We start from the raw sequence: 27973 nt of genomic DNA on the forward strand, positions 1-27973 counted from the left end.
TTATTTCGTGGTACTCGTTGCAAAAGTTGGACGCAACTGCGCGTCATCAGCGCAGTAAAAGTAATTATTTTTAATTTGTGCTTAAACTAAGTATTTTATAATAAAAATACATTTGATATAGGTAAGCTATGCTCTTTTGCATATAGTACATTATTGAATTTAATATATTTTACGTTGATTATAATCAATGTGATAACTAAAAAATTGATGCCTCGGCACGCGTGAAAAATTTCCCAGTTTTTTTCACTTCTAAATTTTGTATGCGTCTGCATTTTTGATGTGGCTTGACATTTGTAAACAAATGTCTATCCGCATCCACCTTGCTTGCAAAAAAAAAAAAATCTAACTTAAACTGATTTTCGCATCTTTAAATTTTTTTCATCAGCACACACACAAAGCAGATACAGAAAATTCTATTGATTTCTACGCTCGTCCAAGATGGCGGACGACGAGCAATTCAGTTTGTGCTGGAACAATTTCAACACAAATCTGTCTGCTGGGTTCCACGAATCGCTATGTCGTGGGGATCTGGTGGATGTTTCGTTGGCTGCGGAGGGGCAAATCGTGAAGGCGCATCGTTTGGTGCTGTCCGTCTGCTCGCCCTTTTTCCGCAAAATGTTTACGCAAATGCCATCGAATACCCATGCCATTGGTAAGTACCGAAACAAAAATGAGAAAAAACAGAAAACAACTGCCATGCGAGCAAATTCTTACATATTTCTCTAAATTTGCAGTTTTCTTAAATAATGTCAGTCATTCGGCATTAAAGGATCTGATTCAGTTTATGTATTGCGGCGAAGTGAACGTTAAACAGGACGCCTTGCCAGCCTTCATAAGCACAGCAGAGTCGCTGCAAATAAAGGGGCTGACAGATGTGAGTATAAATCCATATACCTTAGCTTTATACGAGAAGAGAACAACATACAGCGCTGTTCGCGCGCGCAATACATACAAAGCGCACACGCACACACACACAGTAGAAATTGTCTGTATAAGAGCTGGTTTGACTGTACTCAGTTATAAAACGAAACACGCTACATACCGAGCGTGCACGCGCGACAGAGATGGCATGAGTATGCCACTGTTGACTGTGTATTTGTTTCGCTCTCTTTGCCAGCTTTAGATGGTATCAATATGCGCGCGTTTTGGTGGTTGTTTGCTATACCCTAACAAAGAGAGATAATCGCGCTTTTGTCTTGAAATATGTAACAAGTAGGTGGCCGAAGCGTGCGTGCGTTTTGGTGATTATTTACTATACGCAAGAAGTAATATCATTCTAAATTTGTATTGCAATTTGCAATATATATGAGGGTAAATATTTATTTAAAGATATTGACAAAACTAGTCAACTAAAACTATAATTTAATAGCCTACAAAAAGTAGTGGCTATATGAGTATTTAGATAGGTTCGTATGGTTTTCTCTGTTGTATTATTGAAAAAGAGTATGTATATTAAATTTATGTCAAATGCTAGAGTTTTGGGCGCACAGTTAACCCTTGTTCTCTTATCATGTTTGCCAGCCATATGTAAACATTGTTGAATTTTCCAGAATGATCCTGCGCCGCAGCCCCCACAGGAACCCACACCCCCACCAGCCGCACCTCATGTACAACAACAACAACAAATCCCCGCCCAGCGTGTACAACGTCAACAGCCTCGTACCTCTGCCCGGTACAAGATTGAGACCGTTGACGATGTTCTGGGCGATGATAAGGCCACTACACAAATCGTCATCCAGACAACAGCCGCACCACAAGCCACCATCGTACAACAGCCCCAGCAACAGCAGCAGCAGCAGCACATACAAACGCAGCAGCTGCAGACGGGCACCACAACAACAGCTACGCTGGTGTCGACAAACAAACGCTCGGCCCAACGGGGCAGTCTGATTGGCTCAGGGGCTGTGAAGCGCTCAAAGACATCCACCACAACCAGCACCGCCGCCGCCAACGTAATTGACCCACTGGAATCGACAACGGACACGTCTGCGAATGCCACAACTAGCACACAGCAGCTGGGAACCCAACAGATAACCGTGCAGACAACTGTGGTGGCCGCAGACACGAAGGTGCATCAGGTGCGCCAGCAGCAGCAACAGGCTGCCGCTCAAGAGGAAGCTGAATATATTGATCTCCCAATGGAATTGCCCACAAAGTCAGAGCCGGATTATAGCGAAGAGCATGCCGAGGTAGCGGGCGATGGCGATACGCCCTACGTAGAGGATGATGCCTACGGCGACATGCGCTATGACGACAGCTATTTCACCGAGAACGAAGATGCAGGCAACCAAACTGGTGGTAACACGAGCACCAGCATCGCAGCCACCACGTCAAAGGCCGTTGTCAAGCAGCAGTCGCAGAGCTACAGTGACTCTTCGTTTGTCGACACCGGCGCGGATCAAGGCAACACAGAGGCTCAAGGTTGGTTGACATTTAAACTTTTGCCCGATCCAGTCATCGACTGTCGATGGGCTATCATTAGACATAGATAAAGTATATAATGGCCAGGCAGTCGGACTTGTGAATTGCACACAGATTTCCTTTACTTAATTAGCAAAATCCTTTGTAACTGTAACTTTGTACTGTTTTTCAAATTGGCCATTTGTTGGCTTATTATTCGGCGTGCAGCTCACAATTCGACTTTGGCCTTATGGCTGTAAAAGAGCCCTTAAATCTGCTTCAATCATACGCTGCGATATCATCGGCACTTCATCAACATTCAATGCATATTTAAGAGCTGTTTTATCAGCCATTTTAGTTAAGATAAGATTAGCTTCTGGTAGATCGCCGCTCAATTTTTCCGAAAAGAGTTTGCGGTCGAGCAGCAGACCGAGGCAAAGTCACTTTGCTAAGGTAGCTGCTCTCGCGTTTGTGATTCGTTTGCATTTATCGCGAAGGTGGTAAGTAGAGTGAAAAATACATGTAAAATCCGATGTGAGCTGAACCTCCCTGGATGTCGAGGAGCGTATCACAGGACTGGCAGATCTTGGAGCTAATGCACTAGAACTCTATTGGACCTGTAATCAAAAGGTACTCTGTTGATGCAGGTAATTCTATATTGTTAGATTTTTTGTATTTGTATTTTGCATTTCATTATCGTTCTTAGCTAGGACTGAAGCTGGAAGCACTAAAAATTTGTGGCCATCGTTAACGGATTTCGATGTGGCGTTGCCACCTGAAAGAAAATGTCAGAGCGTCGTCGGTGGTGGTGGTTCTGCTTGTTTGAATAAGATGTTGCTTTGAATAGCCGCAGCAACGTAAAAGCTTGCTGACGGTGATTCGAGCAACGGCATTGATTGCCGAGTCTTACAATTTGTGCAGCTTATTGTTTTCCGGAAGTGAAGAAATTTAAATGGAGTTGAATTTATTTAGTGTTTTCTCGATTAGTACATTAAAGCCAGCCTTCATTCCATGGCACGTTCATGGCATACATTTTCAATACGCATTTATCGTTTGGAGTTGCCACCATGTCCATTTATTGTCAAAACGGCTGATAGCATGTATGCTTTTTCCTGGAACTATCGCCGATGATTATGGCACGACTATTAGAAATTGAGAAGCTATTCAGTTTTCTATGTGGAATTATTGAAGTTTGTTGGCAGTATACTGTTATATATCGGCACTGGGCAAACGGTTAATGATTTCAACTATAACATAAAATAAGAGACCGGTACGTACAAGTTTATTATAATAGCTGAATTAATATATATTCATGTTATACATTTAATATGCAAAAATAAATGGAATTAAAGTTGAATGGTGCTGCCAGATCGTTTTATTTTAATGGCTCTTTTATGCTAATGCAACTCTGTGCTCCCAAAAGGTGGCAACGCCGGAGATGCTTTGGAAGACCAAGCTAAATACATATTTTTATTGGTTCGTTAATTTATTTTCATTTTGCTATAGGTGCGTACATATACACAATTTTACGATTGTTTCTCTTATTGAATGTGCATATGCAGCAGTGCAACGATAAGTGAAAAGTGTTGAGTGTCTTCTTTCTGTGAAATTAAGGCCAAACTTGTGTGCATGCTTTCTGTGAAATAATTGTGAATCTGTACTGTAATCAAAAATATGTATAATTTTCTGTTGACAGCTTTGTTGTGGCTTGCCGTAAGTTGGATTGCTCCTAAATCGCCATTCCATATGCTCAGTAGCATCTTGATAAATATTTGCCTACAAATAATTGTGTGTATGTGCTGGGTGGTTGTTGTTTGCTATAATAAAATGCTTAAAGCCAAAACTGTTTAATGTGCGTTGTTTTATTTCAAGTAGCTAAGCTTAAATTGTAACTCGTATATTTATTGCATTTAGTTTTAAGGCAGACCTCTAACTCACACTCTTCTACAATTCTTGTTCACCCTCTGTATTTACATTTTGTATACGCGCTAATGCAGCTGGCAAAATCAAATTTATACGCAGCCAAAAGAAGAACGCGCAGCTAGTTTACAAGGACTACATCTACAACAAGAAGCTAACCCAGGCGAACGGCCAGACCACATGGAGGTGTGCAGATGTGCTCAAGCTGCGCTGCAAGGCGGTCGTCATCACAAAAAACGGAGAGTTCGTTGACGCACGACGTCAGCACAATCACGAATCCCATGTGAGTCGCATAGGACAGAGGCAGCTGTACAATGTGGAGGAGGAGCTGGACGAGTATATTGAGATATGCACATCGAACCCAAAGATATCGCAGTACTTGAGCAGCAGCAACATAAGCATCATGACCGCCAAGGATGGCAAGGAGTGCAAGCTGTACGTGCCCGCCTCGGAGGCAACAGAGATCGAGATGCAAGCGCTGGTCGACGCTGCCGACGACGAGGAGGATGAGATGATTGAGCAGGTCGTCGAGCTGAAGCCCATGCAGAAAGTGAAGCTGCAGCAGATGCTAAACTTAACCAAACCATAAAGAAAATTAACCTTTAAATTAAATTATACTATATTAAATGTCTCTTCAATAAAAGTCACGCTAAAATTAAACTAGTTAGCTCACTTATATGACATATACACCATGAACTCTCGCCCTTTCTTTAAATATCGTTGCTAATTACACATTTGTATCTCCCTCCTTTGCAGATGACAGCGAACTTCTCTTCATTGAGAGCCCCTGGTCGACGCCGTGCCTGGTCCTGAATGGCTTTATGTACAATTGCCACAGCAGAAAGAATAGCAAGGAGTACTGGCGCTGCCACAACTATTCCAAGAAGGTGCACGAGCAGCGTTGTCGCTCCCGCTGTGTCCTGGAAAATGGCAAACTAAAGAGTATAACCGGAGGGCTGCACAATCATGCGCCGCACACCGAGAAGATTGAGAAGATCATTCAACGCAATCGTCTGGCCGCTGTCAGCACCACGTCACGCACGAAGCTGAGTCGCGTGCCTTGCATAACCCAGTACCAGGTGGAACAGCCTAAGCAGGAGCTGCTGATACAGCAGCCACAGCCGCTTCGCTTTCTGTCCACGGACGTGCAGCTAACCGATCGTGAATTAATGCATGCCTCACTAATGCTGATGCAGGACTAGGCAGAGGCGGCCACGGCTTTTAGTTTATATCGAGTGCAATTTAGTTTCTAAGCATGAATTAAAATAAAGCCCTACATGTTGTAGAACTTAGTTCAAGATTTATAATCACTCTCTGTGCTCTCCAGTAGTAAGTGCCTAGCTATAATTAATGTTATCCAACGAACTCACATCTTGCCATTATTTTACAGAGCTCAGCTACAATTATCGCGGCCAGCTAGTCTACAAGGCTCACACGTACAGCTGCCACTCCAGGAATGTGCTGCGGTGCATGGCCTTTTGGCGTTGTAGCTTCCACAAGAAACTGGGCTGCAATGCTGCGTTGACTACCAGGAGGAAGGGAATCACTGGGCTGCGAGGCAGCCACAATCATGCGGCACCACAGCCACTAAAAACGTTCATACCCAGAGTTTACACGCCATAGATATTGTGTAGTAAACGCCTTAAATAGTTTATGGACTGATTTAAAGAGTTGTCCCTTTTCTTGCAGATTCTCACTATGGCTACTCTTTGGTAATTTCAACGATCAAGGAATTTCGTCTTTATTCTACATTAATACAAGACTTCAGAAATTTGCATAATGATTTTGTAAATATAGGGAAGAGACTATTCTAATCATTAGGATTAATAAGTACAATGCTGGACATTTATGCATAGAAGTATCAAGGGATAAATATTGTAATATTAATTCTTACAGAGACTGTCCTGCGAATCGTCAGATCCTTTCGAAATGAGAGCTTGATAACAGACATGAAAGATTGAGAGGCAGATGCTATATATTGAATTCACTATGTTCGTACTTAATAAAAACTTTGTATACATAAACTTTGTCATGTAATCCTACACACTTCCTATATAGTTTAACTATAGATAGACTATAAATTCATATCCATTCCCAAACATAATTCTAAACTAAGAACTCGTCTCTTGCAGAATACACTTACACACACAGAACACGAACTCCAAATGTGAGCAACACCTTTGTAGTACGCCGTGATCCTCAGCGTGTGCCCGTGCCGCGGGTGAACATCAAGCAATTGCTGCCGGAAGCAGGAGCTGTTAAGCGACGGACTGTTACGCCAACAACTATAAGTTTGAATATAAGTCCCGTTAAATCTGTTGTCCATGTTGGGGAGCCCATGAGAGCCAAATTGAACTTAAGCAATCCGGAGAACATCTTACGTACCTCTAGCAATCAGCACAATTTTGTATTTGTGGGTGTGCCCCGTATGAAGGGCAAATGCGTGACTTGCCTGAAGAAGGGCATATCCAATCTGCAACGTCTGGCCACCTGTTGTGACACCTGCCCCGGCAGCAACTGGATGTGCGAGCCATGCTTCGAGGAGCTTCATTAGCTGCCCACACAATTCGGCTATATATACTAGAAACAGTTTCATTACAGAACTAATATTTGATTTGATAAGGAAGCTATAGTTAAGTTATTTGCAGCTATGGCTCAATAATATCATAACCTTTATGTTCGATTACTATTTGAATTCATGTATTAAATAAGCTGATTGTGAACTTTAAATAAAATATATTTTCAGTAAGAAAAGTAGGACATATATCTCTCCATTCTAATCTCAATTGTTGACTTGTCTTGGGTTCACATTGCACAATATATATTTATAGATTCCGATATATGTATGTATATTCTTCTTGGCTTATCCTAATTCTTATTCTCAGCTCGTATAAACAGGCTTTATAAAATATAGACATTTGTTCATGTAGAAATCGGATTCCTATATATTTCGTTCGACTTAAGATTGGCTGGCAGTTTGTCATTGTTTGGCACGTTCGCTATGTCGCCGGCAGATCTGATGATTGTGTGGGCCGTGCAGCACTTCCAGAGTCTCACCTTTGGTGCGGACGCGTGCGCGACACTTGGTAGTGGAGCGAGTGGCGCAGATCCACTTGGTGCCGCGACTGTTCTCCATGAACTTCACATAGCTGTGGCCGCCATAGTTCAGTTTGATGGACTTCCTTTGGCCCTTGGTGTAGTAGAAGACAGCCGCTGCAAGAGACGGAAATAGAGAGAGCGTGTATGGACATAGGAAAGCAAGTGGGGTTTACATTGGGTGTGTAGATTATACATGTATATCGAATCACTCGGTTGCTGTTGAAGCCTTAGCTAAGTTTATTAAAATTGCGTTTACTTGAATAATGTGTAATGTGTACATGCACTATAGAAGCTAGAATGTATTAATAGACACTTTAATTATTACGAACTACAGACACCCTTCTCCTTGTCCTTCTTCTTTTGCTTGTGCTCGTCCCGTTCGTGCTCACTTCTTGCGACTCAGCACGCGCGCATTCGTATGTCCTCCCACAATGCCCGTCACGTCGGCCACGATCTCCTCGTACTTTAAATGCATGCCCAGGTCGTTGACGTCGATGGTGCCCGCTGCCTCGTCACTCAGCGCTGTGCCCAGCATCGCATCGCTCGACAGCTGCTGCGTGTGGTGAAGGTGCTGCTGTTGTTGCTGTTGGTCGTGCTGCACCTGCACCTGTTGCTGCTGTTCTTGCCTAGATGCGGCTGCTGTGGAATACGTCTTGGCATTCGCATTGCTCTGCTCCTGCGCGGGTTGGATACGCCTCACTCGCTTCTTCCGTCGCACAATCTCCTCGTGCGTGTGGAATCGATTCAGTGGACATACAATGTCGTTGATTGTGAACACTCGGGATCGGCACTTCTGATTCCACCATTGATTGCAGCGCCAGTAGCGCTTCTCCTCGCCCGTGGACAGTTTCAGAGTCTTCTCGAAGATGAATGGCTGGCCGCCATAGATGAGCTGCATGCGACCCCGCGACGTGGCCGAATATATCGCGACGCTATTCTCTACACACGCGAAAGTAAACAAACAATCAATTAGTTAAACTTATTGCAAATGAACTTAACCTAGTAATATAATTAAATAAGTCTTATTCAAATCGTTTCGCCTCAGGGCGTACATATATTTTTGTTCTCAGCTTAAACTCTAGAATCTTGCAGCATGCGTGCGATGCGCTTCGAGGGCGGATGATTATGCTCCGGCCGGGTCAGGCACACCTTGTAGCTGCCGTTGAGCAGTTTCGTCGTGGACAGCCGAGCATTGCAAGGCGGCAGTCCAGTGCGTCGTATGCGACAGTTCCAATAGGTAGTCGGGCCGTGCTCGTTGTTCTTCGCATACGCGTATTGGCTGTAGAGCAGCTGCACGGATTTGCGCTGGCCCCGAATGAAGCGCAGTTTAGGGGACTTGACCGGCGAGCGCTTTCCCTGCGCATTGGTCACCATCTCCACGGTCAGGTAGCCAGAGAGCTCGTCTGCAAATCGGAGAGAGATAAATACATTAGTGGAAGGCATTAACTGGTGTAGTCGATATCGTAAATCAATTAATCAGCAATGAAATTAAATCAAATGAAGAAAAATCACATTTTATTTTGTGTCTTCGCCACCTAAGATTAGTTTGATTTGCCACCCTTGGCGGTGCGTAGGCTTTCGCATTGTGGATTGCGAGTGAGGCACAGTTTCCTCGCATCTCCTGCGGCCCCCTCCTGCTGCAGCAGATACATAGGCTTGTGCGTGTGCTTGTGGCTGGTCATGTGAATCAGATCGCCCAGGTCGGTGATCCGCGTGTTCAGGCGAGCGCGACACTTGGCCTTGTGGTACATGGAGCACTTCCAGTCCCGCGATTTTTGTCCCTCGCGCAGCTTCTCGTTGGGCGTGTAGGTGTTGCCCTCAAAGAATACCAGATCCGTGCCGCGACTCGATCTCACATACTGGGCCAGATTGGCAGGAGACGTGCCTAAAAGCAGCAAGAGAGGGAAAATGGTTAAACAAATGCTTAACTTTAAATGGGTGTATTATTATTATTTTAATTTATATTTTTGATGGGGGTATGTATATTATTAGTGAAAAGCAGGCGACTCAATTTGCATACGAAAAACGATTTATTATACATGTGTGTGGCTGTGTGTGTGCGTTTGTATGTGAGAGTGTACTTGCTCAAGTTAACGACGTGCGTTTGTGATTGTGACTTGCGTTGCGCAGCTGCAGCTGCCCCGTCAGCTTGTTCTGAATGGCGCGGGCTCGACACTGGCTGCGGAAGTTGGAGCACTTCAGATAGCATCGGTAGCGCTGCTGGTAGCTGATCACAAATCGATATCCATCGATGAGCAGACAGCCGGCGCGCCCCTTAATGCAGATGCCTCGTCGCCTGGCAGCTGCGTCATGCAAAGGCAAGAAGTGAGCGAAAGAGAATGGATTAGTAAAGCATGATGAGCAACAGGTGGGAGGTTAGTCAAATATAGATCGAGATCGAGATTGTCGACTGTTACAATTGAATATCGTTTAGAGTTATGTATGTACAGAGCTGCTGTTTATTACGGCCTAGTTCGAGACTTGTGCATTTGGTACAGATTGCTGGGATGATTGTGTTTGCGGTGACTCAGCTTGATGCTGCGATTCGAGTTGGTCACGCAGCGCGCCGGGCAGCGCAGCTTCACGTTGCCATTTTTCGCGCAGACCCAGTTGATTGTCGTCAGATACTTGCGCTCCACGGTGTACATATATCCATTGTAAAGGAGATTCTGGCCTCCTCGACGATTGGCCACGAGGCAATAGCCACTGCCGCTGTTGCTGCTGCAGCGTGCCAGCCGAGGATCACCTGCAAAGACCGGAAATAGTTAGCTTTGGGTTAACATAGAATGTGCCTCCGAGTATAAAGAATTGAAGTTCATTTCTTTTAAATTTGAACAATCAGATTTATTTATGTCTTGCTTTCTATGGGTGATTGTGCTGCCCACGCAGAGCGGATATCTGATTGGATTTGGTCACTACTCTAGCCGTGCACTTGATGTATTTGCAACGCAGCTTCACGCACTCCCAATAGCAGGCGTCCTTGATCCTGCGGTTCAGAGTGAAAGGCTTCCCATTGATGGTCAGCAAGTTGTTGCCGCGATTGCTGCGCGTGAAGCAAACGTCCAAATGATCGAAGCTCTCCTTTCGGCCCAGTTTACGTTTTGGCAATGGCAGCTGGATCTTATAGTCCGTTAACGAGTCTGAAAATGCAAAGTTTAAAGTTAGCGTTGAATCTATTAAACACTGTTCACTGGCCTTAGGATTAATCAAAATTCCATCCACTATATTCAATAATTATTTGCTTTTATTGATTTCTTTTATATATTCAAGCATACATAGATTCTAGATAAACTTAAATCTACTTTAACATTAACATTTTTTGTTAAAATTTTTCATTTTATTTTAGTTTTGATAATAATTGATTATGCATAATGATATATATATTATGATCTTACCTTACCTTTTAATACATATATTTTAATTGATGTAATAATGCGACGTGTTTATATCGTGTTTATATGGCAGCTGCCCAGCGTTTAACTTTAGTATAGTATTTAGATGCCCAGCATTTAAAAAGTATTTCGCGATTTTATAACTTTCCACACAGCGTGCACTATAATTATTATATTGTCAAATTTGTATAGCATAGTATTCGTGAGATGTTCTTAATATGCATTAATATATGCATTATAAATAACTACTAATTAGAGTTTTGATTATCATTAACATATGCAAATTTTATAGCGCTGTGGACAAAATGTGCAACAATAATATAAATAGCATAACAGCGGCTACCATAAACATTATTATGGCGCATAGAAATATTATAGCACAAGCTCCTTTAGATGCAGTCACATCGAAATGTTGCTAACATATTAAATAATTGTAGTTTACAGAGAACACTTTAAGGGAGAGCATAATAGTGGCGCTAAAGACCTAAGCATTTTGTAATACCATTTCAATTCCGAAGGACCAAGCTAAGATATTTGCACTAAATTCAAGGGGGATAATGAGCTAAACAGTGTGCAAATTGCATTTTATGAACTTATCGATTATCCACACATAAACAATGGCACTTCTAGGGTTTCGTTTTGAGATCCCAGACAATTTCACAGATGCGATGCCATAATTTGTACACAAACATTTTTTTTATTCTACAAACAACACAAACACAGAGATACCACACATACATATATTTCGTTTGACTTCATTATTACACAAGTACTACGTACTCTTGCACTTTTACTCGATTTGCTCAGCTTACATCTACATTTTCTGGACGAGTTTCAATTTGTATATGTAAAATTGCAATTACTTCGTGCAGCAATTACTACAATTCTGTTTTCTCAACTGCGGCGAATCTTGGCGTTGCCACATAGTTTGGCAGCGCTGCCACCCATTTCCCGCGCTAAGCAACCCTGTGTAGCATTTTTATTGCTTGTACGGGTGTGTGTGCCTAGAGCAGCTTGCTCAAAAGACAGACATCTTTTTCAACTTTGTTGAAATGTGAATTATTAAAAACATTTTGCATTGTATTTGAAATTGTGCATTTATGTAATTAATATTTCGTTTATTGCCATAATGTGCATTGCTGTTACCAAAATAAAACGCACGTCGCGTGCACACAGATACGTTCGCTACGTAAATATAGGATATCTTTATAAACATATTTATTATAAAATGTTAAATAAAAACTGAAGGAAACGTTTATTGTTTTTTTTTTTTTTTTTTATAACTTAAATTATTATTTATTATGTTAATTGTTGACAATATATATGACTTTTTAATAATCGTGTACACTTGCAGGAAACAAAGGCAAGAAAAAGAAATCACAGGAAAGGGAAACGGATATAACCATAAAATTAGAAAAGGATGCACCGATACCACTATTTGCCGGCAGCAACGTGTTTGTGTCCAAAACTGATTTAGCTAAGCTTTATGTGCCCATTCCACCGATATACACGTCACGTGTTACCGATCTGGTCATTGGTAAGGACAAGCTGAAGCGCATTGCTCTGGGTGAACAGCAGCCAGAAAAGGAAACGTTCCATGCCATCATAAGTATATAGAGAACAGACCGCATTATTATGTGAATATGTATATATGTATATGATTTCTGTTCCGTCCACAGCCCATGTATGCCAGGTGTTTGCCCGGCGCGGCGACAAGCTGAAGGAAGCTAATGTCCAAGAGTACATCGATCACAAATTGGCCACGATCAAAGTAAACCTGGCTAACTCAGGCAGTGGCTAGGAGATTCTATTTCTCTCTATATTACACAAGAATTGCCACTTTGTATGTTTAACTGTTTTAACTGAAATAAAATGTTGTAGATGAATTTGTTAATACCCTACTATATATATCATCCAGCCCGTTTGTGATGTGTAAACCTTGTCTCTCCATATGTGTATTCTAACTCTTAACCCTCTCTCTAACATCTGTTCAACATGTTCTCTCTACTTGTAGGTGTAATGCAGTCCATCAAAGCGCTCTTCGAGGATAAAAACACCAGCACCAATATACAATACACTACAACGCAGCGCGGTCGCATAATGCTCATCTACAACGGTTACAGATATGTGGTGAACAGGCAGAGCTTGAAGAACGTGTTCTGGCGCTGCTCGCGCTACGTGAAGCATTGCTGTCGTGCCACTCTGGTCACGTCCAAGGTGAACGACGTCACTTTGCGTATTGCCGGCTCTCCCCACACCCATGGCCCAGAGGTGAAGGCCGACGAGTGTAGTTCGCCAGAGTTCACTGTAGAGATTCTTGATGAGCTGTCCGAGCTGCAATAGAATAATATTTAATATTTGACACTCATCTTTGTTTAGCCTAAGACATCTATAACTGGAAATAAATGTATTTAGACACATGAAAGTCTTCATGTTCTCGTTTCTCTATCGCACGCATCCGTTAAACGAGCGCATTTACTAATCTTCTGCACTTTCTATTTTCAGTTGATGTCAAAGTGGAGCTCAGTTCGGAGGCATCAGCGACTCCTACGCCTGTGTTGGAGACCGACGCTTGTGTGGCCGCCTTCGCTGCTGCGTATCTGAGCGACGACGACACCATGGCTATAAGGAAGCCGTATACACTGCCGAAAATCCTTGATGGTAAGTTCTATAAGAATATACAGCCCAATCAAAAGACGCCCGGCGCCATACAGGCTACCTGCACCAGCTGCTACGGCCTGATCTCGGGAACCACTAAGTCGACGGGCAACTTCCTCAGCCATATCAAGCGACGCCACAAGGAGCTCTTGCCGCTCTGTCAGCTCTACTGCCAGGCCAAAAGCAATGTCAGTGGGAGCGGTAGTTTGAATACCAAGCCTGCCATACACAATGCAATGTCTAGTGCCATGGAGCACCAGCAACAGCAGCCACCGCCGCCGCCTGTGCCGCAAGCGTATGCCACGAGCACAGCTCATTTGGCCGTGCCCATGCCGTTGGCTATGCCGCTGTCCATGCCGGTGACCGTGCAGGCGCCGCAAATGATGGCACTGATGCACCACCAGCACCAGCGGCAACAGCCAGGCGCGGCACTGCCGCAGCTGCAGGCCATCAATTCTAGCCACGGCGCCGTCTACATTAGCAAGGAATACTAGCCAAGGCTGCGTTGGAAGTCGTTGAGTACCTATACCTAAGTGCAACTTTGTCAAAGTCATTGATAAATATATATATATATATTTTGTATAAATTGTCAATTAATCTAAGTTTTAATTGTAATGCGAAATCAAAGTTAGTTGAGTAAGTTTCTATTTAAAGTTAGTTCAAGATGTTTGTATATAATTAGTTTTAGTATAGTTGCAAAGTGAAGATGCTTGTATATAATAAAGTCCATAATACACCTTTCATTTGTATGAGGCTTAATTTTAAAGTTAAGACTTAGAGTTAGTTGTAACCAATTAAGTTAACTTCTCTTTTGTATACAGTTATATATACACCGGCCAGTCAATACAACGAGCCCTCCACCTCTCTATTGAGAAACTTAAAATCTGCTTTTAATGTCTCAAAAGCTTTTTCTTTTCAATATCTTGCAGCTGCAACCGGAAGGCAAGAATATGGTGTAACTCAATGATGGCATCACCTTTAAAGTGATTGTCAAGAATTTAACCAATTGGATGAATGCCAACAAGTCATTCAAGGCCCACTCCTGCAAGGATAAGATCAGATGGGATAACGAAAATCAGAAACCGACCTTTGTGCTGGAACACCCAGTCCAAATGGGGTTATACAAAATCTGTGATTTTATATGTAATCAAAGAAAGCATCGAGACTTCGTCAAAAATCAAGTGGAGTAAAGTGGATTTGTATTTCTAGATTTAATCCTTAATATGTCAGATCGAACCAAAAATGTAAGGTGGAATGCAATAAAAATATGTTAACTCTACTGATTCAGATTTATTAAATTCTCAATAGAATTTGAGCTTCATATGTTGAAATTAATCAAAAACAAAAAATTTGTCATTTCAGGTCGCTCTCGCAGACGCAAGTACAGGGACTACGACGGCACTGCAGTCTTCGTGCCCACCGCTCGAAATCATCCCAAGCTGATAATTGGCCAAAATCAGTTCATATCTCACCGGGGCGTCGGCAAGATTGGAACGTGGCGCTGCTCGCAGCACTCGAAGGGATGCAAGGCGCGTGTCTTCACCTTTGCCATGGGCACAGAGATCAAATACCGTTTCTCGTGCGCCGCCCACATACATCGCAATGTTAACACAAAGTCATCCTACTCCAAGAAGAAGCAAGCCAAGCAATTCGTTAGCCAGGAATAAGAATAAGAATAAGAAGTACAAGAAGTTCTTAGCCATATTTGAGGTACATTCGATTTATAAGTATGTTCAATGTTTTATTTTGCTCTTGATTGTCCTCGTATTGTCTCTGCATAATTTTACCTACATATATTTAAATGTCAAAAAGTGTAATGCATATAAATTGAAATTGCTTAATGATACAGTATGATATGACCAAAAGTAATATATGCATATATACGGGGTTATCCATATTCGACTGACCCATGTTTTTTCTTTTAAATTAAAGACAAACTCAATTTTTTGATGTTTACTAAAATGATGGTTCAAGTAGATTTGTTGACATCACTTTTTGAATAAGATATCTCTCAAATGGCCGCCTTTAGAATTAACGGCGTATTATGCCCGCTTTGCAGCATTTTCCATAGTTATGGCTAACATTTCGGGTGGAAAAGAAGGATCTGTGAAAACCATTTTGAAAGACCATTAGGGACTACGAAAAGTCAAATCTCGTTTCCTAAGATGAGATTAAGAAGATGAGATCAAGCGAATATCTTGCTAATAGCGAGGCCAGATTCAAAATCAAGGTTATGATGACAGTTTTCGTGGTGTTTATTATCGGGAGGGGATTACTTTGAAGAGGAAGAAATTGATTTACAAGAATAAATGAAGATTTTTCATTTTACAAACAAATTCACCTTACTTTTTGCCCAGTAATATCTGGCAGATGAGTTTGTCGAATTTGAACAGCCCTGTTGTTCGAAAAAGTTAGCGTTTTTAACATCAAATAAAAAGCCCAAAAAATTAAATTTAAGTAGATTCATTTTGTTTGGCAATCATAGTGTATATTCATATACATATATGAATATAATAGAAATGGGTCAACGAATCGAAGTTATACACTGGCAGATGATATTTTCTAAATATTTGCATATATCGAATCAAGTATTATTCAGGTTTCTTCATTTTTTGCTACCTATATTGACTATATTCCCTCTAGTATACAAATAAATGTTGGCTATAATAATAAAATAGAGAAACTGTATTGCCTATGCAAAAAATTTAGTTAAATTTGTTGTCTAAACTAAAATTATGTCTTTTTAATACTTTATACATATATAAAAGAAATAGTTTATAGTAATTGTCATATAAATAGCTGATGTAATGTAATGATTTCTCCAAATAAACATATTTGCATTTTAAGTTAAAGTTCCTCGTTCCTCGTTAATCTCAGGCACGTGACTTGACGTAAGTATTTAGTTGACCAAGTGGGTCAAGGCTCACTCTTAGCAATATAGTACGATCGATAGACTTATTTACGTTCCTTCAAACTTAACCATTTGGTCGATTTGATCGGCGCGATTCCAGCCATGAATGCGATCCGCAGCGGTTAGAGAGCTCAGCTTCTTGTGTATGAGCATGCCCGAAGCTTTGGCTGCCTCAATACGCTTCGTGTCGCCCATGTGATTGTGCACATCTACAGGAGAAACACAATAATATAATAAGTGAGCTCTCGGCAGTTCCATTTCCATTTAACACAAACCATTCGTTACGTAAAGATCATCGCCAATGGTCTTCAATCGGCTGCGGCACTTCATGGATCGATTCTGAACGCACTCCCAGTACAATATGTCATTGCTCTTGCCATAGAACTTCAGATTGGAGCGATAGACGAAGTTGTTGATGGTCAGCAAGGTGCCTCCCTTGCGGCTAATGAGAAACGTCTGTGGGCCGCAATTGTGGACGTGCTGCGTCACTGCAAAGGAAGTAAGAGAGATATAAGTTATATAAATTATAAATTTACTCCTATAAATGGCTACAAAGCATATGGAGAGTTGTAAATAATTTCTAGAGTTGGTGTATTGCTTACGTGCTATTTGCTTTTTAAATTGGAATCTCTGCTTTATTGTCCTCAAAGTTTATTACAAAAAATGATTTGCTTAAAGAATTTTGTATTGCTTTGTGATTTTATATAACGAGCAGCTTGCGAATCGCCTCGAAACGTGATTATTAAGTAAATAATTTTATATATGTGTAGTTGCATATAGTGTATAGTGTAAAACATATTGTAGAAATCGAATCTATATAGGTAAGCATCCAGATTGTGCCCTATTCGTTATTTCTTCTTGTTCTGCAGGGCCTTCTGCAGGCGACGTTTTATCCGCTCACGGAAATCGGTTGGATCGACTTCTTCGGTCTGAGCGGGTTTTGCAGTCGAGTTTTCCTCTGTTCCTCCGTCAGCTGCAGCTTCGCTCAATTCAGCCTCCTCAATTTCATGTATTTCAAAGACTTCGCCCTCCTCCTCCTCTTCATCCACGTTCTCGTCATTTGCTGTGCTCTTTTGTAAAAGTATTTCTACTTTTGCCTCCGGCTTGGGCTCCGCAGGTTTGACAATTCCCTCGCCAGGCATAAATTGGGAGGAAGTGACGCTTTTGTCGCTGGCCTGCATGAAGTGCACATGCTCTCCGTCGAAGGGAAAGACATTCTTCTGGTCGCACACTACGCGCACTTTGCATTCCTCTCCATGCTCTCTGAAACAGCACTGGAACACCGAGAATTCGGCCTTGCGGAACGAAAACTTAAACAGATGCCCCTCATAGACCAGTTTCACGCCACCTGCGCAAGAGTAAATTTCTAATTAATATCGACGACTTTCTTTTAATGAATGCAACAAGTGGACTTACCTTTAGTGGTGGAGGCATATACAGCTGGCCTGCTGGCAGCTTGATTCTCGGTGGCAGCCTTGAGCTTATCGAGTAGTTTGAGTTTCGGCTGGGCATCGTCAACCTTTGTTTTAGGGCGACCGCGTTTACGTGGAGGAATTACCTGTGGGGCGACCGATGTAGATGTGGCTGCGGCTGTTGCTGTACGAGGTGTGATAGAGAAACGAGGTTAAATAAATTCGGCTCAGCAGTAAAACAGCTTAACGAAAATAAAATAAAACACAAGTATAAGAGTTTGAGGGAGTTTATTAAATAAAAAATTAAAATAAAAAAATTATAAATGCGCTGTAAATGTAAATCACAAATTAAGAAGAAGCACTGTACTTGCGTTTCAGGTGTTGCCACCTGCCCGCAATAAAGCACACAGTTGCCACTCATGCGGTACAAATGTACCAAAGTTGGTACAGTTCATGTATGTAATCAATTAATTTCAGTATAAATAAACTGTGGAGGAACTTTAGTAAAACTACTTAATATATTATAAATCATTGGTTAGTGGTATATTAATATATATTCAAAGCGCATGGCATGTTACAAAGCTTGGACCAACTAGTAAACACTCATATTAACAAATGTGTAATATACCATTTTTGTTGAGTAATATCAGTCAATTTTGAAATTTTTTGCTGAATACATTAAACATAAATTGTTTGTAAATTTATATAATTTTCGCTACATATTGGCAGTTTTAAGTGGCAACGGTAAGTGTTGAATGTAGCGTTGCTGTATCAATACAATCACGAGTCAGCCATCTTGTTATTATTTCGCCGCATTCTAGTGATTTTCGCCGCGATTAGCTACGCTTGGCTTTGCTTGCTAATAAATTTTACAAAAACCGTTCTGAAAAGTTCTTATTTAAAATGTGCCAAATAACTGAAGTGTATTTGTGCAGTTGTACTAAATGTGCTACATGTGTAAAATGTGCTCAAATGTCAATGAAACGCCGAAGCCTGGCTGCAGTGCGCACAATATCTTTTGCGTTCTTCGAGTATTGTGAGAGTTGTTGAACAACAAATTTGTTTTTATTTTGGCAAAATTGTCAGTTAATTTGAATGAAACAAGCGACTTGAGCTAAAGGAATAGCAACGGTAAGTGCTCCTACTCTTCTAACTACCATAGATGCTACGAATTGCAATGTAAACTGTTTTAGTCTATCGTATATTTGTCTATATGTATGTATGTATACCCTGAATAAAATATTTGCTGCCTTCAAATGTTGTGTTTTGCTCTAAGCTAAGTGATTTTAAGGACACAATCAAGAATCAAGTCAGAGGACCCAAACACAAATTTCCCCTCTTTCATATGCCATTGCAGGCGCAATCACCGCCCAGAATGGACAATTTATAGCGGAGCTCCCGAATAGCGTCTGGATAACCAAATACGATTATTTCTTCACGCGCAACCAGAAGCAGGGCTATAACCTGATTTTCAATGGTTACATGTACAAGAAGGAGGCCAGCTTTCGCGCTACCATCAATTGGATCTGCTCCGATGGCAATGGCAAGCGACTCAACGAGAACAAATGCTCCGCCCGTGCCATAACCAAATTCGAGGGGGGCATCAAGCTGGGCAAAAATCGTCATAATCATCCCCCCCGGTTCACAGGCAACACGCTGCCCCCTAAGCTCATGACCAAGGAAATGTTATTACAACAATATTAAAATAGATAAATCTCTAAAGAATCAATGCAATATGAAAAAAACCGCGTTTAGTAGTTTATTTAGTTGTGTACCACTGTACAGTGAAAATGTTAAGCGCGCCTGCTATAAGCCATTTATTGGCGAAGTCATTCCTAGTATTTTTCCCTAATTTTGTTTGCTTTACACCAATTTTAATAGCAATTATTTATTTATTTATTTCTTAAGTATGAAAAGTAGTAATATCTTTTACCCTGTTCGCTTTTAATAGGGTTTCACTGTGCGGTCTAAGCTAAGACTTCTTATAGTATTTAAGGTATACCTAAGCGTTTGCACTAAAAAACACGTAATTTGAAATTTGTATCATCCCCATACCAAACAGCAGCCACAGCATCCACGTCGCCCACAGCTGATGCATCTGTGAGGTTCAGGCGCACGTCCAACGGCGAGTTTCTGCTCATCGATGGACGGTGCTATAAGAAAACGCGTGCCATGCAATATCGCACCTACTACCATTGCGTGACGCCCAACTGCGCGGTGCACTACGTGCATGTCGAGCTGAGTCGCCGGCCACGCTTGACCAAGTACAATGGGCATGCGCCGCACTGTCACTAGCTCGAACGGATTGCAAATTCATATGCATATACAAATATTTAGTTAAGCATAGTCTAAGCCTTTGACTAAGCAACTGTAACTGATTGAAATGAAAAGTTGTAATCGAAAAGCCAAGCCTTGTCTTTTATTTCTGCAGCAGCAGCAGCCGCAGTAGTAGCAGCCACAGTAGCAGCAGCAGCAACTCGATGCAACTCTCTGAACCCATTCTTTGTTTAATTGCAGTCAAGTTCGACTATCCGATCAGCTTGGACGGCGAAGAAGACGATTCGCAGCTCGAATGTCAGACCCGACGCAACGCTAGCGGTACTGGAGGCAGCACCAGCAGCAGCAGCGGGGAGAACAGCTCGCCCTTCTTTATCGTCAGCAAGTATGGCACCAAGCAGATAATGCTGAAGAATCACACCTTCAACCGGCACATTACTCGCGAGGATGTCACCTACTGGCGATGCAGTCAGTTTGCGGTACTGCGCTGCCGTGCCCGGCTCAAAACAAAGCTGGATACTCTCACCATTCTCAACAGCGAGCACAACCACGAGGTCATCTCGAAGGCGCGCAAATATGGCTCGCTGAAGCGCCAGCGGGCGGAGGCAGCAGCTCGAGCGCACAAGGACGACGTGAAAGTGGAGGCAAACGTTTGAATTAGTTAGTCTTAAGCCAACTGTATATACGTAAAGACACGCTATGCATATATAATCATATATATGTATATATATATATATATATATATATATATATCGCATACTCTCAATATGTGTTAAATAAATGCCTAGTTAGAGACGTGCTTAATGTGTATATATACTGTCTGTAATTTTTCAATTATATATATTTTTTCCACTCTATGATCTTTACTAATTGCTTGTACTCTCTCTCTCTTTCTCTTACCTTATTGTAGATCCCAACTATTACTCCTATATAACGGGCTTTCGTGGCAGTCGGAAGCTGAAGATCGGCGAGTTCACCTTCACCCGGAACAAAGCGACAGGCTTAAAGACCTATTGGTCCTGTGCACGCGCTGGCGCTCACAAGTGCAAAGCGCGTGTCGTCACCGTGGAGGATCGCGATGTGATTGTCAAGTGCAGCCAGCACAACCATCCGCCATACTAGTCCTGTTTTAGTCCTTAGCAGAAAGCAATTAAATAAAATAAAAATTCACTTGAAATGCCTGTTAAATTTGACTTAAGCTAAGCTTCGTAATTTTCTAATATCTTTGCCAGTCCCATTAATATTTCTCTAACTCCGTTCACAGACGATCTGGAGGAGATGAATCGGGGCGAAATCAAACACTCACTGTTATCCTTTGTGCGAGGCCAGCGCGGCTGCAAGCTGCTGGCCTTCAATGGACACAACTATGTGCGGAATCGACGCAGCGGCCTGAAGACCTACTGGATCTGTTCCAAAAAGGTAAGTTCGTAGGTAGCGATAGTTCAATAACGTAACTCTTCAAGCAGTTATTAACAGTCTGTCTCTATCGATCATGCAGGGCAGCACCAAGTGCAGCGCGCGCGTTGTTACCAACGTGATTGAGGGCGTGCATAAGATTGTGTTGGAGTCCTGCCATCATACCTGCCTCAACTTCGATCGCAAGAAGCGTTTGTCCTTGGTCGCTCCGTTGCTCAAGACGGAGCACAAGTCGGCCATCAAGGCAGCCCTTGCATCGGGCTTTGTCAAAACTGAAGCTGAGGAGGATCTGACGCTGGAGCTGCGTTCGCTTAATCTCAGCATTGAGGATCTGCAGCAGCTGCAGTAGCTAGATAATCTTAGGCTAAGACAATTTACTAATTAATTCAAAATAAATTGCAGCGCATAAGAAATTGTATGCAGAATATCCCCAATTTATTGTACCTTACAATAGATCTAATAATTTGTAATTAACTAACACTAACTTGTCATATTTTGCGTGTCCTTTGCAGTGCAGAATCGCCGTGCTTCGGCTCCTACGCTGCCATGGCCGATGTCCAAGCGCATTCGGCAGGCCAAGCCCATGGATGACATACAATATATCAAGACTCCCGCAGGAAATTGCGTCCTTCACAGCGGCGGGCACCGATACTTGCGCAATGCTGCCTACAAGGACAAGGTCTATTGGAAGTGCAGCAAATGGCGCAAGCAATGCCGAGCTCGCATCATAACCAACACCACGGGCACTGGACAGACGCGTTACGCCATCAGCGGCATGCACAATCACTAAACTTATCGTTATATTAACTAATCAGAGTATATCAAAGTTTATTAGTTAACTGGAGAGATTATCACTGAGAGCAGGTAAGGTTTTGCTTTCACATATTTACTTTTACCTTGGCATTTCCTAATTTATTTCACATATTTTTTACTTTTAGCCAATGGCCGTGTCAGCTTTTATTTGTATTTTTAATGGTTTTTATTTTATGATCCACCAAATATAAGTTACTAAAATCAATGAATCGAATCTTTTACTTTTTGTTATACTGCTGTCTCCGGGCCGTTCTTGCGTCCAACACATCCATTAATCTCACACTTTCTTTTTGCAGCGCTGTTTCCACTGGATCCGAATATTTTGGGTGACTATGGCAACGAGAGCTTTCTGCCCCGATCACGTTCTCGATGTGGATCGCGTCGCCAGCAGAATATACGCTGTGGCCTCTCCAACAAGAGCCAACTCACTCGCACCCTGGACGATTGGGATCGAGTGCGCTATGAGCACACTCTCAGTGGGGATGTGCTCATTTATGATGACCAGCGTTTTACGCGTCGTTGCTACTACGAGGACACTGTCTATTGGTCGTGCAGTCAAAAGCGTCTAAACTGCAAAGTGTATATGATTACCAACAGCAACAAGCCCACCTATGTCGCCATATCGGGCGTTCATAACCACGCCTAAATTGGAAATATTACTGAATATATATGAATTTGAATCTCTGAATTTCTTAATAAATGTTCGCACAATCCCTAACGTAGCTAGCCTTATGATTATAGCACTACTCTTATGTTATATGTCATATATTGAGCAGGTGTATCATTCATCTCTCTTACTAATGTCTGTTCAATCTTTTGCAGAGATCGCGGTCTTCGGGACGGGCCAGCGAGGACGTACAGTTCTAATTCACAACGATCAGAAGTTCGTCAAGAATCGCAGCTCTGCCTCGCGCACCTATTGGATATGCTCTCGCAAGGTAAGTGGGACGATTCCTTATTTCACGATGTTCCTTGAGTGACTGATTGATTAACTGGATGACTAACAGCTAATTTGACGAACCCCAAGCATGCTTTAGATCATGTCTAGCATTCCCTCTATATATGTATATGACTTTCTCTTCACAGGACGTGACGATATGTCGGGCTCGAGTGGTGACTGCTCTGGACAGCTCGGGGCAGTCTCGAATTATCAAGCGCAACTTCGAGCACAATCACAAGCCCAAGTTCTTGCACAGAGGTGTCAGCCTCTCCCATCAGCTGTCCATAATTGACGGATCTGCGCTGCTGAAGAAGAGCAAGGCCAAATGCAGCCTGCCGCTGCCGCTGACTAGCAAATCAGCCTAGACCTAAGCTAGGCTTAAAATTGTTCTGCAACAAATTGTAGTTAGTCGAAGCAAAATAAATAATATTTTGATAGGACTTGCATACAAATTTATTATTATGATGTTCGCAAATAAGTTTCGATGATAAATGATAATTACTAGAACTTGTTTCTAATTTATTTTGCTTTTCTCTTGCAGCATTTCACATAGACTTTGCCGACTCGAAAAAGAACGGCGGCAAGCTCTTGGTGATCAATGGCTTTCGCTTCTTCCGCAACAAGAAACGCGGGCATTTGCAATATTGGAAGTGTCGCAACTACTACAAGGAGCGCTGCCCGGCCATAGCTATTCACGATGAGTCGACGCTCATCCTGCGGCTCTGCCATCAGCATCAGCACATGGAGAGTAATGACATTGAGATAAAGCCGCTGCCGTCCATGGCTAAAGAGGAGGAGCCTGAGCAGGAGCACGAGCGGCTGACTGAGCAGGAACGGGAGCGGGAGCAGAAGCAGCAGCTTGATCAAGATCAGGAGCAGCAGACGGACGTCGAGCTGCAGTCTCGTGATATTGCTTCACCCGAGCTGCTCTCAGCTAGAATCTTGTCCAGTCGCCCGCCTCCACCGCTCCACGAGTACAAATCGAAGCAAAGCTACGAATTTTAGTTTTACTGTTAACTTGCTAGCTAGTAAGGACTTAAGAATCGATGTATTAAAGTACGCAAATATCCGCATAGTTTTTCAATGTGCAAAGAGCATCCAAAACGAGAAGCCCCTTCGTCCACAACAAACTATAACTATAACTAATTGATTGTGAATCTTACTCTTTGTATTTCTTTTGCAGTTGTTGCTGCTGCTCCATATAAGCCCAAGGTGCAATTCTCGGTCTCGAAGCGCGGCGGCCAGTTGCTCTGGCTCGACGGCCTAAAGTTCTTCAGGAACAACGAGAACCGCTCGAACTTTTTCTGGCGCTGCCATTGGTATTACCGCCACGTACGCTGCCCAGTGCTAATCTGCATGAATAAGTTCGATTCGAGTGACTTTCGACAGATCCACGAGCATTGCCATGTGCGACCGGAGCGCAAGGAGAAGCAGCAGCAGCAGCAGCCGTCGAGCAGAAGCAAACGCGTTTAGAATCTAATTTAAGTGCAATTTTTTGGCTTGTAAATAAAATGAAAGAAAACAAAAACCAGGCAGAGCTGTGACAGTACTTGGCATTTGGCTAATCGATTATAATAATTCAATTCTCCAACCCAACGCTCACTAATTGCTTTATCGTTCAACGTTTCCCTTGCAGTTGTGCTGGCCAATGAGGAGGTGCCCAATCCGGAGGATGTTCTGGTCTTCTTCACACAATCGCTGCGCGGTCGTCCAGCTATTATGGCTAATGGCATACGATTTCTAATTATGAGCGAGAACAAGAAGAAGATCCTATGGCGCTGCAGCTCGATGGCAACCAAGAAGTTGAAATGTCCCGCGAGGATAACTATGCTCAAGGAGAATCCACCGAAATTCATCATCAACAAGGCGGAGCACATGCATGCGGAGCTAAAGCGGAATAAGTATAGCTCCAGCAAGGCGCATTCAATGACCCAGGCCCAGGACGCTGCCCAGATCAAGCTGGAGCGCGAGATGGAGGGGGCGGTTAGCTTTGAGCTACACCAGGAGGAGGTGCAGGAGCTGCACGAGCTGACAGACGATGCGATCTAAAGATAGAATTTCAAACTGTATAGTTCAGATCTGCTTAACTCTATAAGAATAAGAATAAAGTTTAAAAAAGTGTACATTATATGGCAACTATATCGCATGCGAACCACTGCAGCAAATGCACTATCTTCCCATGTATATATCTAAGCACTGCTCCTTATTGTTTCTGAATAATGTTAGCTTAAGATTTATGGAACTAGAAACTATCTAATAATGTTATATGTATATCGATCTTTCTATATCGTTTTTAGATCTGCCCAACTTCTGCTATGTGATCAGCCAGAAGGGTCGCATTCTCCTGCTGCATGAGGGCTTCTACTATGTCCGGGAGAAGGCCATCAACAATAAGACCTATTGGCGCTGCACCCAGTACACGACTATACTCAAGTGTCACGGACGCATTCACACTCTGAATGGAAGCATTGTCCACTTCTGCAAGCACAATCACAGCCAGGAGGAATATGGACGGAAGATGAAGAACGCATTACGTGGCCGAAACTAGGTCAATGGCGGTACCTATGCCACCTTTTACTATCTAAATTTTATTTATTTCTTTGCATTGTATTCATTCGTCCCTGATCTATTACCACTTTTATTTAGTAAGACCTATTAATATTTTTAAATTATGGAAATTCATCATATATTTTGCAAGTGGCATTCTCTTCAGCATATCATTCAGAGCAATACAAGACTTTATTTGGCTATAATTTAAACAATTGCTTTTATTAAGTTTCTTCGAATTTTTGCATCTTATAAAACTAATAATATCTTACCCAATATAGACAAGCTTAAGTTTTAAATAGGATTCGAATTCTGGACGAAATCCAGATTTCATTCAAAACTCCATAATATATAAATCTATGTATTTGTAGGTATATAAACTTTTTGTGTTAGATATCAGACAGTATTAAAGGACACGTTGTTAAGCAATTATTCTAGCCAACGCTAATAGGGGGAATATTGTTCAATAATATTCCCAAATATTTCTATTAATATATTAAATAATTCTTAAAATGTTCTATAGATACATTTTAAATTTGTTAAGTTGTTTTCATTGGAAGAGCTGCTGATCCCGAGCATAAGATGGAGAACTAATCCATATATATTATCTTAATATAAAAATATTTTTAAGGTAAAAGATGATATTTGTGTTAAAAAACTTGCAAGTTTAATTTAGGTATAATTTTAGTTTGAATCTATTCGTCATGGATCTTTAGAGCTCATTTAAATATATGTATATACCATATACAAAATGTTCTATACTAATTTATAATACACATTTTTCAAATAATTTTTTAAAACTTTTAATATTAAGAATAAAAAAGAATTGTTTAGTAAATAAAGTGATACAAAAATGTTCTGCTAAAGTTTTCGATAAAGCTAAAAGCTCAGTATTGATTTGAAAATAGACTTGTTATCACTAATTATATATATTTGTATGTTTCTCATTGCAGATATCATGCTGTTGGCCAACTTTACGAGCACGCGAAAGAAGAAGCGCAAATTGTTGATAGACAAACACGAATTCGTCATGGATCGGAAACTGAAGAGCAGCATCAACTGGCGCTGTGCAAGATATCGCAGTGCCAATTGCAAAGTGAGGGCAACGACGCACGAGCTGAAGAGCGGCCAGGAGGTGTACAGGATCAAATATGCCAATCACTCGCATAGCTGAGCATCGCAGCTATGGGGCTATGGGAGCTGCGATGCGCGATACAGATTAAAGTGGATCCAGTCCGCAATTAAAATACTTTTACTAATTATAGACCTAGTTGCTATTCGATTCAGCTTTGTTGAGATGTGGCTACTACTTTATAATCTAGTATCTAGATTATATTTTTCTATAAATATATATAAAATAATACCTAGATGTAATCCAGCTAATGTCTGATCAAAAAGAGAAATGAAAATTGTATAGACCTTTTAAGACTTCCCATTTATAATTAAATGTAAATCTATGGCACATCTACTTTATAATAATATATATCGAATTTCCTCTTATACTACTGCAGATAGGAAACCGAGCCAAGGAGTCGCATCTTGGAGGCGTAAGCGGCGTCTACAAACAGCTAATAACTAGTTTAAGATCTGGATCTATTTCGAAGCCTAATAAAAAGATGTTTTTGCAAAAGCCTGAACTGATTGTCGTACCATAGTGCACGTTATATCTTAGTATCAACCTGTATTGAGTTCTGGTTAACTAATTAAACCAACCTTCTATCTCTCCTTGCAGAACTCGTCCGCAAGCAGGGCATAATGATCGTCAAAGGCACCAAGGGCAAGCCGAAGCTGTTGATGGGCGGCTTCGAGTACTTTCGGAACAACAGCAGAGGATCGAAGACGTATTGGCTTTGTGCTCGGAATCGTTACCTGCGCTGTGCTGCTCGCATAATCACCTGCTCCAGCACAGGTGAGCTGGTGGTCAAGAACCAGCAACACAATCATGACCCACAATATCCGGGCGAGAGCAAAAAACAAATGAATGACACAACGAACAGCTCACATTAGCAGCGGTAGCGGCAGAGGCAATGGCAGCAGCTTCAGTTGCAACTGCGTACCAAAGTTTTCCCTTCAATAAAGAATTTTCCATTAGTTGCGCCATACAGGCTCGTATTTCGATATCGCATATGCATATATCAGAACTGTGACTAAAGGTAAACATCTCTTGGTATTTGCACAGCTGGGCAGA

General features: G+C 41.9%; 5 protein-coding genes across 48 annotated transcripts; 1 reads left to right on the plus strand and 4 right to left on the minus strand.

Moving 5' to 3' along the window:
• On the plus strand, positions 1-27876 carry LOC6575477 (modifier of mdg4). Of its 29 annotated transcripts, XM_015168014.3 has the most exons (7): positions 6-121; positions 386-652; positions 735-874; positions 1551-2421; positions 12166-12420; positions 12491-12654; positions 12826-12907. In XM_015168014.3, exons 2-6 carry the CDS (start codon positions 439-441, stop codon positions 12610-12612), a joined length of 1602 nt encoding a protein of 533 aa, XP_015023500.1. In that variant the 5' UTR covers positions 6-121; positions 386-438; the 3' UTR covers positions 12613-12654; positions 12826-12907. The 29 variants fall into 29 exon arrangements, 27 of the variants coding, with proteins under 27 accessions (XP_002001486.3, XP_015023510.1, XP_015023512.1 ...); XM_002001450.4 differs by lacking the exons at positions 12166-12420; positions 12491-12654; positions 12826-12907 and adding exons at positions 4398-4834; positions 5073-5612 and having other exon boundaries at positions 1-121; XM_015168017.3 differs by lacking the exons at positions 12166-12420; positions 12491-12654; positions 12826-12907 and adding exons at positions 21334-21488; positions 21568-21903 and having other exon boundaries at positions 5-121.
• Positions 7037-7682, minus strand: LOC6575478. Its single transcript, XM_002001451.4, has 2 exons — positions 7593-7682; positions 7037-7533 (listed from the first exon to the last, which is right to left on the minus strand). Exons 1-2 carry the CDS (start codon positions 7612-7614, stop codon positions 7301-7303), a joined length of 255 nt encoding a protein of 84 aa, XP_002001487.2. The 5' UTR covers positions 7615-7682; the 3' UTR covers positions 7037-7300.
• Positions 7633-8317, minus strand: LOC116804678. The gene has a single exon (XM_032733276.2). The coding sequence runs from the start codon at positions 8315-8317 to the stop codon at positions 7805-7807; it is 513 nt and encodes a 170-aa protein (XP_032589167.1). The 3' UTR covers positions 7633-7804.
• Positions 8269-11718, minus strand: LOC26527489. 16 transcript variants are annotated; one of them, XM_032733296.2, is made up of 4 exons: positions 11592-11718; positions 10820-10972; positions 9886-10559; positions 9136-9304 (listed from the first exon to the last, which is right to left on the minus strand). In XM_032733296.2, the coding sequence occupies exons 3-4, from the start codon at positions 10065-10067 to the stop codon at positions 9238-9240; spliced, it is 249 nt and encodes an 82-aa protein (XP_032589187.1). In that variant the 5' UTR covers positions 10068-10559; positions 10820-10972; positions 11592-11718; the 3' UTR covers positions 9136-9237. The 16 variants fall into 16 exon arrangements, with proteins under 16 accessions (XP_043863860.1, XP_032589173.1, XP_015023520.1 ...); XM_044007928.1 differs by having other exon boundaries at positions 10820-11105; XM_032733287.2 differs by having other exon boundaries at positions 11550-11718.
• On the minus strand, positions 16193-17093 carry LOC122756975. The gene is made up of 3 exons (XM_044007929.1): positions 16983-17093; positions 16656-16868; positions 16193-16589 (listed from the first exon to the last, which is right to left on the minus strand). Exons 2-3 carry the CDS (start codon positions 16708-16710, stop codon positions 16429-16431), a joined length of 216 nt encoding a protein of 71 aa, XP_043863864.1. The 5' UTR covers positions 16711-16868; positions 16983-17093; the 3' UTR covers positions 16193-16428.
• Positions 27877-27973: the final 97 nt, after the last annotated feature.

The sequence above is a fragment of the Drosophila mojavensis genome, unplaced genomic scaffold (assembly GCF_018153725.1).
Source record: "Drosophila mojavensis isolate 15081-1352.22 unplaced genomic scaffold, ASM1815372v1 contig_231, whole genome shotgun sequence".
Taxonomy (NCBI): Eukaryota; Metazoa; Arthropoda; class Insecta; order Diptera; family Drosophilidae; genus Drosophila; species Drosophila mojavensis.

Bases quoted from the DNA above. Each gene is read 5' to 3' on its own strand.
- LOC6575477 (XM_002001450.4), top strand. From the start codon at position 439: ATGGCGGACGACGAGCAATTCAGTTTGTGCTGGAACAATTTCAACACA. The intron at 2,422-4,397 runs GTTGGTTGACAT...GCGCTAATGCAG, and splicing joins AGGCAACACAGAGGCTCAAG to CTGGCAAAATCAAATTTATA. The intron at 4,835-5,072 runs ATTGAGCAGGTC...TCTCCCTCCTTT, and splicing joins ACGACGAGGAGGATGAGATG to GCAGATGACAGCGAACTTCT.
- LOC6575478 (XM_002001451.4), bottom strand. From the start codon at position 7,614: ATGTATAATCTACACACCCAAT. The intron at 7,534-7,592 runs GTAAACCCCACT...CGTCTCTTGCAG, and splicing joins GTATAATCTACACACCCAAT to CGGCTGTCTTCTACTACACC.
- LOC116804678 (XM_032733276.2), bottom strand. From the start codon at position 8,317: ATGCAGCTCATCTATGGCGGCCAGCCATTCATCTTCGAGAAGACTCTG.
- LOC26527489 (XM_032733278.2), bottom strand. From the start codon at position 9,628: ATGCTATCTGAAGTGCTCCAACTTCCGCAGCCAGTGTCGAGCCCGCGC. The intron at 9,305-9,504 runs GCAAGTACACTC...TGCTGCTTTTAG, and splicing joins AACGCACGTCGTTAACTTGA to GCACGTCTCCTGCCAATCTG.
- LOC122756975 (XM_044007929.1), bottom strand. From the start codon at position 16,710: ATGAAGTGCCGCAGCCGATTGAAGACCATTGGCGATGATCTTTACGTA. The intron at 16,590-16,655 runs GTTTGTGTTAAA...TTTCTCCTGTAG, and splicing joins TGATCTTTACGTAACGAATG to ATGTGCACAATCACATGGGC.